Below are 13,853 nucleotides of genomic sequence, written 5' to 3' on the forward strand. Positions count from 1 at the left end.
AGAATGTCTTTGAATCTTGCCTTCATAACTTAAACTCATTGAGGAAATAACCTTTATAGAGAAAAATCAATACTTTAGTCTAATCCAACCTCCTTCCTGGAGATTTAACTTTCTTCCTCATCATCTCCTATTTCTTACCTGCTTTGTCACTCCAAAGTTCTAGACAGAAGCAGTAAGTGTCAAAAAATCTTTTTAAAACTTGAACTGGGAATAATGCCAATAAAAAATATAAACTAAAACTAAAATAAAATACAACTTGACCTGGAATTTTAAGCAAAGTGGAAGAAGACTGGTAAATCTGGTTCCAAGCAGAGTAAGATGCCCAGGGCAAACATTACAACCATATAATTATCTGGCACAAACAGAATGTTTTAATGGTGTCTCATTAGGTATTAATGACATGAAATAATTACTGTTAAAATGACCTTTTTGTCAGGGGGATATAAACAAGAAAATCGTTTAACACCAAGATAACATGGTAGTTGTTAAAATTGCATCTTGATAGGACTTTGGCGTGTGATGAACTCAAAAGAGAAAGAAATCTTTATACAGTGGCTTGAGTTGTATAAATGACAAGCAGCAAAGACTTTTCAGGATGTGGCTCATGCTTCAGCAGTACGTCTTAAGAGAAGTCTGCTTTTAAAAACTTCTATTGACATACTGCACTTTTATTGGCTCTTTGATACCAGTTGGTAACAAACCCCTTGTCCCATGCCTTCCTGAATAACAGAAACAAAACTATGTAATCACATCATTGGAGGGGAAGAACTGGTGTTACGCAGAATCTGAGCAATGCAAATAGCTGAAGGCTCCTAACCTGCCAAATCAAATATATCTATATCTAATTTGCAAAATGCTTAAATACATTTAACAAATAATTTTCCTACCTCAGAGAGATTTAGCTACAATTACCAAATTGGTACAGATAGTGATAGTTATGAAAACAACATTCCTACTATAAATAAAGCCAACACTAATTGTTGGATAAAGCACCCCTCAATGCATGAACTAGGTATCCAAGCTAATGAGCGCTTATAAAAGTACCACCTTATTTGATTATTCAGATGACACATGAATCATTGGACTGACCAGATTACACAGGATCTGGGAAGTGTGTGGCTCTATAGTAATGCTTTTGGCAAGCAGAGTCACAAACAGTACTGTGAACTATTTATATAAAGTGGTGGTGACTGGATGAGGCAGAGACCAATATTTTCTTTTAACTGAAAATTTGGCCTCACTTTTCGCAGCCTCTCTTCCACAGGACAACTATAATAACGTGGATACACTGCTTTTTAGTTTACAAAGCATTTCTCATGGAATCACCCTCATCCCTTATTGCAGTGAAATAACTGAGGCTGAGTAGTCTCAACAGTTTTTGTTCTAGATTTGGACAATATTATATTCAGAACAATGTATATTTCTAAATAGATAGAGGGAAATTAAAAGCAAGGCCTAATTATTCAATTTTCTACTGTTAACTCTGCCAAGCCCTGGGGTTTACTATTTTTAGTGACAGATTCCGCCAGAGCAGTATAGTAAATAAACCCGCCAGACTCCCCTGGAACATGTGGTTTTCCCTACTGGATGGAACCAAGGGAAAAAAAAAAAAAAAAAAAAAAGTAGTGGCTGGCATACAGACAGCAAGGGACTTGCTTGTATGTGGTGTGTCAGATTGCATACTGCTGTCACCAGCCTATGAATGAAGAAAACAGCAAAGAGAGATGTACCTGTTATTCCTAAGGAACATCAAAAAGAAACTAGCTGGGACCATGAAGAGAAAGGAAGTAGAATATAAATAAGGACTTGTAATTTGTTCTAGGATTGATCATAATCTTATAGCTGGGAAGTACCATTAGACTGGATCTACTCAAAACAGTTAAGAAACTAAACACCGGGACTCCAAATTCAACATTGTGTGTATGTGTGTTTTAGTATCTAAAAATGTTCTAGGAATGCACTTATGCCTTGGCATACAAGAATACCTTTTCAGAACAGCTGTTGGGATGATTAGGGCAGTAAAATTTTACATCCATTCTACTGACTGGAAGGTAGAGCCTGGCTTCTAGTCTTGGGTTGGTTCACCCCATAATACATACACCTTTTGAACAGGTGTACATAATTTTCTTACAAAGGCAGGATGGGAGGAAAAAAGCCACTCAAAGTTTCAGTAATTCAATAATTTATTCCTCTAAAAAAGTGTGTAAAAGTATATAGCTCTCATCCACAAGGTATATATGAATGACATTTAAAATGGAGGCCTTTTATTATTGTTTCTTTTTATCAAAGTCTTTTAGTGTACTGTACCAGCGCTATACTGTAGTTTTTTTTTAAATGAACTTCACATATTTTTGTATTCTTTCAAATTGTTTGCTATATATAAAAGAAGCTCACTGCAAAATGCTTGAAGGAAAAAAGGAAACAAAAGAAATTCAGAACTTCCCAGAAATGTACAGCTTTTACATTTAAAAAAGGTTCTGAAATATACATACAAGCATGCTGGACAATCCCACCCTTCTTCCCTTCCCACCTCCCCTTTTTAGTTCAAACCATGGTTAAGAGTTCTGATTTCTGCAGAATTTCCAAAATTAAAAATAAAAAAAAAATAAAATAACTTCTCACTCTGTAGCAAATCCAGGGCTTGTACATTTCAGATTAATTCAGTAAAAAACTCACAAGTAAAATAATGCATATTTAAGGGAAATATTATACAGACTTTTTCACACAGAAGTACATAATAAGATTTTTAAAAATCTATTGCCATTCATTTATTTTTGCACAAAAACGTATAAATATGTCACCAGCTTTTCTTAACTTAAAAAACTTAAATAAAAGACACCAGATGAAAACTACCCTTTGCTGCCTTTTTTTTTTTTTTTAATTTTTTGTAGGGGTTTTTTGTTTTTTGTTTTTGTTTTTTCTGTTTTTCTGCTTAGAATTGGGTTTCTAGGGAAGAAAAAGCCCCTGCATTAAAAACAGCCCATTAAAAAAAAATTCAAAGTTCTGATGAATTCCAGGAAAAAAGCAACCCCAAAGTGGTAAAAGATTACAAATATCTGCTTTACAATTTGTCTTCTCACCAAGATAATTTTATACAAGTTTACAATCTTCATCATCTTACGCTCTTCAAAAGGCCTTGAGAATTTTCCTTTCTGATTAAGAAAAAATAGCACTGCAATATTTTTAAAGTCAATTTTACACTGTACACATTAGATACAAATGGTTTGATATATCAGATTTTTTTTAACCTATACATTGCGAAAGTCAACCCCCCCTTTCAATTGGTGGTACAGAGAACAAAATTATCCATTTACAAGTTATTTCTCTGCTTTCACATTCCCACCACACAACTTTTTTTTTTAATATAATGTTTTAAACGTTAGATTATTTCAAGAAAAATACTTTTACAAAATCATATCAATTATTACATTTTTCCTTTTTTTTTTGTTAACAACCAGGACATGGAAGTCTCTTGGAAGAACTTTTAAAATTTGCATGATTCTCTCCACAGATGACAAGAGCTCAATGGCCTGGTCAAAGCGGCTCCCAGGAGGCCAGTCCATGTGCACTGCCCTCAGACAGAAACCCACAACACAAGGGTTAGAAACAGGGTTTCAAAGACAACCCTCTGGGCCTGGAATGAGGAGTCATAAAATACTTCAATTAGCCATTAATGCTTTAAAAAGGCATTTTTTATAAAGTCCCACCATGAAGGCTCAACTTCAAGTACTAATTTAATGGTTAAGTTGTAATATTTCTTTGAAATAATATTCCTATGGTCCAGGAAATTCACCATATTTATAATTGATTTTATGAGCAAACACTTTCAGTTGCGATATGTACACGAGTCCCTTTTGATCTAATGATAGGAGAGACCTGGCTTTCAGTAAGAAAAAAACTAGAAAATATATTTCCATTGTGACTATATAAAACTACTTAAGGTCCTTGCCTCCATGGCTCTGAGTTGAGCTTGACTGCCTTCTGTATAAAAATGTTTTCCTTCATGAAATGCTGGCCACATAATATGGCAGAACTTTTAAGACCTAGTTTGTTCTTAACAAAACCTACTGCTGGGTGGTTTTGAGTATTTTACTTTTCAAGCATGATCTTCCCAATTTGTTTTCACTCCTTTTCCAGCTTCTAGGACAGAGGTATGTAGTCAAAGAATCCTATGGTGGATCTGAGTTGGGTTTCAGCTACAGTACCTGCCTGGTCCTCATGAATTAAAAAAAATAAAAGAAAGTCACAAAAACCATATGACAAAACAACTTAAAATAAATAAACTAAATGAAGCTGTCTCCAGACCTTTTGTATATACACACAGGTATGAAGTCAACCAAAGCACTCACACCAATCTAGATGGGAGCACTAGGGAGACAGAAATCCCAGTATGAAATCATGTACTTGAGCTGGTTCTTATTTTTAAAAAGTCCCAGATTATGGAGTTCAGGTAACCCACAGGCCATACACCAATAACTAGAGGATTTCATCCAAAGGGCTAAACTGCCCTCATTTTTAAACAGAGGCTGAAAACACAGACTCTTGTGCAAAAGGACACTCTCTTCTGTTTCCCTCTTAAAAGCCACCAACAACCACCACTTCCTGTGGATCAGTGGTTGGGGGTTGCACAAACCACAACACTGGCTGAAAGTCACTGCTTATGGAAGTTTCCAGGTCCATGAGAGAAGTGTCAAGGAGTCACTCTGGAAATGAACACTGCAGAATTGACATGTGCCTGCTGAGAAGGAATCACAGGGCAGGACTGTGGAGAGTGGTCTGAAGAAAAGGATGTGGGTCTTTGCAGAGTGTAGCAGGTTCCTTGGACTGAGGTTGCAGGGAGAAGGAACTGAGCCAGAGAGAACAAGTGCTTTTCCAATTAAAGTATATTCATGATGGCATTGTACAACTGAGTGAGCACCACAAAGTGGACAGGAAGGCAGGAAGTACGGTCCTGGGTAGCCGGATTGCACGTGAGCCAGGACAGAGCGTTGTACTGCTCCAAAACAAACCTGCCAAAGAGAACACACAGATCAGGGGCATGAGCCACAGCAGAGGAAAGGCTGGTTCTCAGATTCTCACATTCCAGATGTCAGCAGGAAGGCGGCCTCGAAGTCACTCTTGAACTTGCCTCGGGCTCTTGTGCCTGGTCCTTTGTCTCGTGCTCCCCCTTCCTTCCAGACCTGCACTACCCATTATGGTAGCCACTAGCCACCCACAGCCATAGAGTGTTTGAAATGAGGCATGTGTTGTGAGTGTAAACTATGCACTGGAATTCAAAGACTTAGTATTTTCAAAAACATGTAAAATATGTCTGTTTTATATTGATTACATACTTAAATGATAATAATTTGGATATACTGAGTTAAATAAAATATATCATTAAAATTAACTTCACCAATTTCTTTTTACTATTTTAATGTGGCTACTGGAAGAATTTTAGTTAGATATGAGGCTCACATTATATTTCTATTGGACAGTGCTCCTCAAGAGGGCCTGGAAGCCAAATTCATGTTGATCAGGTTCTTGCTCAACTATAATTTCCAAATCATTTAAGAGTTAGAAAACATTAGAAAAAGCTTGCATGTTTTCTTAAGGTACATGAAGAATATTTATGACCTGCTGAAGTGCAAGATATTTAATACACACTTCTGGGACACATTTCTCAACTGTGGAATTTATGTTCTAGTCACTTTTATTTATACAATCTACGTCAGGAAAGGTAAAATGTGTTTTCAACACAAAGTTCTTTGGGTTACAGACACTGTCTTCTAACTATCCACCCCCTAAACCCGACCTCTTTTCATCACCATGAGATGCCTCCTCTGAACAGGAAGCAAAGGCGATGGTAACTATACATAACTATCTAATTGAACAAAAGTATGTTATGCTGCTTGTTCCATGTATTTATAAGTTGGGAGACTGTAGCTCTTGCTGGCTGACTGGACACTGCTTCACTGCACAAATGGAAGCATCTTTTTCATAATTCCCATGAAACTTAAAATACCTTGGAAAAGAAAAAAAAAAAAAAAAACTTAAAAAAACCCCAAAAAACCAAACAAAAAAAAGAAAAAACAAAACTAAACAAAAAATAAATAAAATACCTTGGAAAAACAAAAGTAAAGGAATATAATTTCAAACTGTACTGCTATCTTGCCTAGGTTGGTATCTACCTTAAAACATCAGATGTGGTTTTGGAGTCAAGAGGGTGTGGAACCCGCTGAGAATTCCTGGCAGGGAGAAGTTCGTCCGTCTGTGCTACAGAAATGTGGTGATGCAGTGAAGCCTGGAGGAAGAACAAAGAGAGTTAGTTCCCTTTTCTAGACAGCCACAGTGTGGAAAAGAGGGAAGCCATGTCTGCCAAAAGCAGATGTGCTCTGAAGTCCTTAGACCTGAGGGTTTCTGTAAGTCTGAGTTTTAAGTTGGTCAGTAACCCCCAATGGTGATCCCAAATAATACCATATCCTAAAGTTGGGAAAAAAGAGAGCTTTGGGGGCCTAGTGTTCTTTTTTTGTCCACTACATTTTATTTCTTTAATGGAAATAGTCAAACATACACAAAAATAGTATAATATATAATGAGGTTCCATGTACCTATATCAACAAGCTGTAACAATTACCAATATTCATCACTTCCCACCCCCTTGGGATTATTCTAAAACAAAACCCAAATACGGTATCATTTTGCCTATAAATAATTTAGTAGGTATCTCCTCTAACATGTAAGGACCTTTAAAAACAATAGTAATTATCATACACAATAAAAATCAACAATGATTCCTTAATATCATCAGCTAATTACCCAATCCATGTACAACTTTCCTTAATTATCTCAAAAATGTCGTCTGACATTTGATTTATTAAAATCATGATCCAACCTGGTCCACACATTCCAAATGACGTGCCTCTTAAGGACTTATCTGTAGAAGGCCCCACAGTCTGGCCATGGCTGTATTTGTATTTGCAGTGGTGTTTAACATGTTCTTCTATCTTCCAGATTTCCTGTAATTGATAGTTAAATCTATAGGGGGAGAAGGAGGAGGTGGGGCAAGAATACCTCACAGCTGGTGATGTGTCCTTCTTGCATCATATCAAAAGGCACCTAATGTCTGTTGTCCCACTTGGGGTAATATGACTGATTACTGTGTTCAGCTGGTAACAGCTCACTCTATCCATTATCAAGTTCCCCATCAATTTCTTACCTAATGGTTTTAGCATAGTTTATTAAATAACTAAGAAATATAATGTGTAAAGGAGATGCAATAGATAAATATGCTTGATTCTTTTCCTTTGTTTTTCAATTTTCAGATTGAGTTTATGCTCTAGCAGCTTCAAAAGATGATTTTTTTTTTTTCAGCGCAATTATGAATTCAAGGATTTGTTTCAATCTACTGCTATCACTGTTCTTTTTGATGATCAAATTGTACCATCTATGGCCAAGAGGACTGCCCTCCAGGATGGCTACTCAGGCCTTTAATATGAACTTAATAATCTTTGGTAACTTCTGTGCTTTTAGACATGACAAGATGTCCCAGGTTCACCTTGAGTATTTCTTGCTTTAGACCTGGAATCAGTAATTTCTTCAAAGAATCTTGGTTGGTTTTTTTGTTGTTTTTTTTTCTTTCTTTTTTTTTTTTTGAATGACATGGTATTTAGGAACCACAATCATGGCAATAGAGGTGTTTATTGCTGGTAGGCTGTCATTGCTCCTAAGCTTTTTCAGTAGATAGAGCTAAAAATTGTGTACTTTTTTAGAGACTAAAAAATAAGTAAATCTAGTTTCATACTGATAATTCTAATTCAAAATAAAGATTACATGGAATTTCATGAAGCTTTTATTTTTTATGTTAAAGTCATTAGGAAAAGAAAATTGCTTCATTCTACAAGGGTTTTTTTTTTTTGGGGGGGGGGGGGGGGGTTGTGGCTGGCCGGTACAGGAATCTGAACCCTTGACCCTGGTGTTACAAGGTGACACTCTAGAACCAGCTGAGCTAACGGCCCAGCTCCTTCATCCTATAAGCTTTTGATTTAACCTTCCATTGTTTATTTTTGAAAATATAAGCATGTGCCTCTATGCGTGTGCGCACGCGTGTGTGTCTGATGTATCTTATAGATTACTTCATGGTAATCTAGTCACAGAATGATTATATAGAAATATCACTCATTTTGTTATGGATGACTAATACTCCACTATATGGATATACTACAGATGATTCAATCAGTCCCTTACTGGTGGACACTTAGGTTTCTTCTAGTCTTTCGTATATGTCATTTTTTGTTTTTGTCAAAGTATCTTTGGAATAGATTCCTAGAGGAAGGATGGCTGCACCACAAGGGAAATGTGTAGGGTTGTATCATTTAGCATTCCCACCAACAACAGGGCCTTCAGAGTTCAACACCAGCAGAGTTCATTGTCAAACTTTGGTTTTTTGCCCATCTATGGGCAAGAAATGAATTTCATCCTCGGCTCTTTCACACAAACTACAAGTAGGAGATCTTTTGTTTTTAACTGTTAAAATTTGTATTAAAACCTTCCAAGAAATATACAGGAAGGAGCAAGTGAAAATGTGGAATTTTTTTTAGCTGACCCTTGCCCTTCTCTAATGAAGAATGCTTATAGCCCTTGGCAGAGGAGAAAGATGACAGCTAGTTAGGAATATCTTCCCCCCAGGCTTAACTTCACTTATAGCAATGTGATAAGGAAATGGAGAAAGATCATTATATATCCATCCTAGATTTACCCTTCAGGACCCACAAGGTCTCCTTGAGTTAATGTGATTCATTTCTTAGTGACATGGTTTTAGGTCCATCTCCTAAATTCTACTCTCCATCTACAACTGTAATTAAAATATACAGAGAGTATAAGTAGATATGAGAGAAAAAGAGCAGAAAATAACTATGGTGGCTATGATAAAAATTTCTAACCAAAATTGAATTGAAGCATAAATCACTCATTCCTTGAAAACTTCAAATATGGCTCCAAACCAACCTTTAAGAAGAGTGGGCACTGGTTCTGAGCCTGGGGACACGATGACCAAAACCACTGTGGGAGATTCTCAGCTTTGGCAGTTGATACAAAATACCCAAGGGCCAGAGGTTGCTGCTTGAGCTCCTCTGGTGCTTCTCTAGAAAGAAGACGCTCACCCTGACTCTGGAAAACAAAGTACCAAAAAGATGATCAGCATTTATCACTTCAAATAAAGCTGTAAAAATCAACTTTCATCAATTCACTCTGCTCACTGTACTGGCAAATCCCCTGTCTAGCAGCATCTCACAAAAATGCCACATGACTGAGAAAGGTAAACAGGGAAGAAATCATCTTTGCTGCACACACAGATATCTGAGAAAAACTACAGCTCAGGCAGAAGATATCAGCAAAACTAACCATGTCCATCAAATAAGTACACATTTATTTGCTCTGGTTTCTTTTCTACAGAATGTAAAGTCTGTTCCATGGCATTATCATATAACAAACTGAAATGAAAAGACTGCAATCTCTAACATTTGAAGGCTCCACACTGCATTCTTTCACCTGCAACCAACCAAAAACATACAAGTGAACCTGACTGTCCACCGTCCACTGACACATAACAGTGTTATGTGATCAGGACAACATAACACTTTACCAGTATTTGCATGGCAGTGATATTACTGACCTACCAGCAGAGTGAGATCTGCTCATGAACAAGCTATGTTTTAATCTGCGGCAATCCCCTTAATAAGAGATTCCTGTAAGAGCCTTCCTAAGCTTTTCTGCAATTTATATTTTCATCTTTAATTCTTTTAGTAAGCTTCAAGAACTAAAAATGTACTCTTTATGTAAGCTATAATAAATAATCCATTTGTTTTAAAAGCCTTCTGTTTAGAGGAAAAAAATAATCCTCTACTACTACATCAAATTGCATCAATTCTGAGTTGGTTAGAAAATAAAAACTTACTGCCACCTTGTACACATTCTTCCCCGTTGTAATGCCTTAATTGGATATCAAAGAGTGTTTAATGGTTCAGAAAAAGGAAATGCTGAAAGCTTCTTGGAGGTCAGCTGGCAGCAGGTACTCAGGATTTAAAAAGGCCACCTGACTCGCTGCAGAGCAGTGCTTTTTAAACTGCAACATTCAATTAAAGACTTTAGGGCTTGAGGCGCCAACAAAGGGAAAAAAATACAACACATTTCTGTTTCCTACAAAACTAACATTACCCTTCAACTACTAATTCTTTGTTAATGGATAAACTGAATTACAACAACAGGTACTGGGAGGCAGTTGCTATTATTTCCATTTCACAGACAAGGCAACTAAGGCTTATTCAGCTTATCCAAGTTTATCCAAGGTCACAAAACTAGTACCCGCAGAACTGCAATTCAGAGCCATCTTTATCAGACTCCAAGGCATACATTCTTGGTTGCTGTGTCATTTGCCTCTAGAATTAGAATTAATCCTAATTAGAACTATCCAGTGTAAAATCTGTGGTTTGGTTCATATCACAACAATCTCCAATGAACAAATAAATTGTCATTTCCTGGCAAATAACTGTAAAAGGAATAAAGTCATTTAGAATCTCTTCCTTCCAGAAGGGATAATTGGAGGCAGGTAGTAACATGAGGGCAGTCTGAGTTGCCCTTCCCTGGTTTTACCTGCTCTGTGTCTAAACTAAGTTTTAAACCTTCTTTCTCTTGACTGTTTTGCAATGAATTCACTGCTGGCAAAAAAACTCCCACCTGACGGAAACCCAAGTCCTTTAAGTCCATTTTTGTATCTAAATAAATGAGTGAGAACAGAGTTGCTGATACTTGTTCCATCTAAGATATTAGGCATAGCTATTTTTCTATGTCTTAACCTCTTAATCTCATAACATTTTAGACAAAAAGTACAATACAGTGATGAGGCATGAATTATCTAGCTGGGAAACAAAGTTAACACAAGCTATGACAGAACCCTTTAACTTTTAAATCTTCTGCTAATCCGCCTCTAATATCCCTGGGATATTTAAAGATAAATCTAGTTGTAAGCTCTGTTTTTTTCCTTAATACTCTGTCATTAACCTGTACATTTCTGTAAGATCAGCCTCTTGACAGTTCTTGCCCTTCCCGCAGGCTGGCTAGAGAGAGATCAGGACTGCATGAATAAAGGCACCATGACATGAAAAGAGCACAGTCAGGATCTGTTCAGAATAAGCAAACATCAACAATGTGTTCTTCAATTAACACAGTTACTTTGCATGTTAAATAAGTAGGGCTACTGAGCTAGCCTATTAAAAGCCCCTATTAAAAAAAAAAGTAATAAAAAAATAAAAATAAATTGGGACAAAGCAAGCAACCAAAACTAATTTTTGCTAAGAAAACAACTACATAAAACCCTTACGTCTGTAATAGGACTATTCTTATGATGAAACTTATTCATCAGGAATAATAATACATTTCTTTCAAATTCTAGCCTTCAATTCAAAATGCAACAACTACAGAGTAACTTTCCCAAGCTTACTTCTTTTGTACCAGGGACCTGGACCATAAGGAAGAAACATACATGTAGTAAAAAGATAATCGTATGTCAAGATTATTATTTTCTTGAAGGTTGTAGTTGTTTTAAACAACTTATTTCAAATCATCCTTACCCGACTATGCTGGAAATGAGAGCCCACACCAATTCCAGAAGGAGAGCCTGGGGAAGGAACTGGGGAGGAGTTGGGAGAGGAATGGAGGTTCCCAGTCATTAATATGCCAATATCATTGTCCATATCATCTGGGAATGGAAGGTCAACAAACATATCATCTAGAGGAAAAGGAAAAGCACGAAAATTAAAAAGACAATCCATATCCCAATTTAACCAATATCATGTTTCATTAGCCTATGTTATGGACACATGTTGTTAACAACTTAGTAAGATTTAATGGGTGCCTACTGGGTGCAATGTGCTACAAATTATTCTTTCATTCTGTACTCTCTCCAATCATCTCCTAATGTGAAGTATTAACAGAATGGAGAAATAAAAAGAACATAAATTAAAGCTTCACACTCTGTATAACCTCCAAAGGCACATAAAAACATGGTAAAACAGCTAAAGATGCAATTTAATTATTAAACAAAGTTAAAGTTGACACCATCCAAGAACACAGTAGACTCCATTTATGTATCTAATTAGTATTTAAAACACCGAGGCTGAATGAATGCATGTTAACAGGCATGAATCTGTCCTGAAACTGGAGGCCTTTTCCAAAAGCAAATCAAAGCCTGATGTCTTCATTAAGAAATCCTCTCCCACATTAGAAAAGGTGCACTCACAGCAGAAAATTTGCAAAGAAAAGTATAAAAAAGGAAAACCATCATCCAAAATCCAATCACCATGAACATTTGTGCTATGAGGCTTCCTTTTTCTATTTGTAATCATACTATATATAAAATTTGGTATCCTTAGCATGAGTAAATGCTGGTATCTATTAAAAATACTTCAAAAACAATGCAAATGGATGCATAATATTGAGCATTTTGCAGTTTATAAATAACCATTTCTTAACAAATGCCTCAACACATATTCAAACCAAAAAAATCCATTAAGAATAATCAAATAAGGAGAAAATCAGATTCCCAGTGACTAGCTGAAGGTAGGTGCTACCTTCATATTGCCTAGTAGTCCATACATTGCAAATCAGATCAACAAATATTTACTGAAAAAGTGACACCCATGTGCAAGACAATGCCAGACATACTATTTTTGCCTTTAATGAAAAATGGAAGAAAGTTAATTATCCAGAAGGAAAGTATTTATTTGGTCTTGGTAATAGTGCAGATAAATTAAAACTTTAAAACCAAAAAAAGATTCTCAAATATTCAATCCTCTCTTCATATTTTATATGTTGTTTATTAAAACACAGAAAAACTTGCAGCTACCTAATGACTCCATATTCTAGCTCTGCATCCTGTTTATAAAGGTGAGCTCTATCCCTACAGGCTCTTTTCACTTACCATTGTTGGGGCTAAACCCATCTTCATTGGGATAGTTGGCTGGAGCCACTTGGATGGTTGATGATGTTGGGAACACCAAGATATGTGTACAAGAAGCATCTTGAGGGGTGTTAAGCTGAGACGACTGCATGTTCAGTGCAGTACTTCGGCCAAAAACAGAGCCCATTGTGACAGCATCTTTAAAAAAATAAAATAAAATAATTCTATCAAGTCCCATTGTGCAGCCATAAACAGCCCCAGAAATGAAGTTTTTATCGGAGTGCTTGATCTGGAGTTGTATGAGTCTGATGCAACTGCTATGATGGATACACATTTAAAGTTGAGCCCAATTATTTAAGTACTTTCAAAGAAACTTCAACTATATAGCTATGATAACCCAAGCCTAATTTCTTACTAAAAAGTTCAGGATAAAATTGGATCAAGTCCACCAAATATGTTTTAATTACTCATATAAGAAATAGTTCTAAAAAGAAATAAAGAAATCCCCCAATTTCTTTCCTCCTATGGTTGCTCACAATATATAAAGCACTATTCTCCTAAATGAGAACATCTATAATATCCTATAGATATGGTACCATTCAACTATTAAATGTTATAACTAAAATTAATTGAATGTTTACTACATGCCAGCTTTTGTGCTAAACTCTTTATTCATGTCATCTCATTTAATCATCACACCCACTTCAAGGTAGGAATTACTGTTCCCACTTTACAGATGAGGACAGGAGCACAAAGAAGTTACATAATTGCCCAGTCGTGAAGGCAACAGAGGTAAACTAAGGTCTAATAAGCGGGCCAACGTAGAACATTCATCTCTCACTGGGTTAATGACAAGTAACCCCACCCCCACACAATGACAGTGTTGACTTCCCAGGAAATGAGAGAACAGGGTCTCCCA

General features: G+C 36.3%; 1 protein-coding gene across 3 annotated transcripts in view; it reads right to left on the reverse strand.

Annotated features, from left to right (window-relative positions):
• Positions 1-2,165: 2,165 nt before the first annotated feature.
• The window catches only part of MED13L (mediator complex subunit 13L), a 296,930-nt gene continuing 285,242 nt past the window's right edge, over positions 2,166-13,853 (reverse strand). For all 3 annotated transcript variants that reach the window (XM_063085359.1, XM_063085358.1, XM_063085360.1), the window contains 5 exons: positions 12,956-13,132; positions 11,607-11,764; positions 8,986-9,147; positions 6,171-6,283; positions 2,166-5,009 (listed from right to left, as the gene is read on the reverse strand). In XM_063085359.1, coding sequence (XP_062941429.1) covers positions 4,877-5,009; positions 6,171-6,283; positions 8,986-9,147; positions 11,607-11,764; positions 12,956-13,132 — 743 coding nt within the window. In that variant the 3' untranslated portion in view covers positions 2,166-4,876. The remainder of the gene's footprint in view (positions 5,010-6,170; positions 6,284-8,985; positions 9,148-11,606; positions 11,765-12,955; positions 13,133-13,853) is intronic.

Source organism: Cynocephalus volans, chromosome 2 (assembly GCF_027409185.1).
Source record: "Cynocephalus volans isolate mCynVol1 chromosome 2, mCynVol1.pri, whole genome shotgun sequence".
NCBI classification, from domain to species: domain Eukaryota; kingdom Metazoa; phylum Chordata; class Mammalia; order Dermoptera; family Cynocephalidae; genus Cynocephalus; species Cynocephalus volans.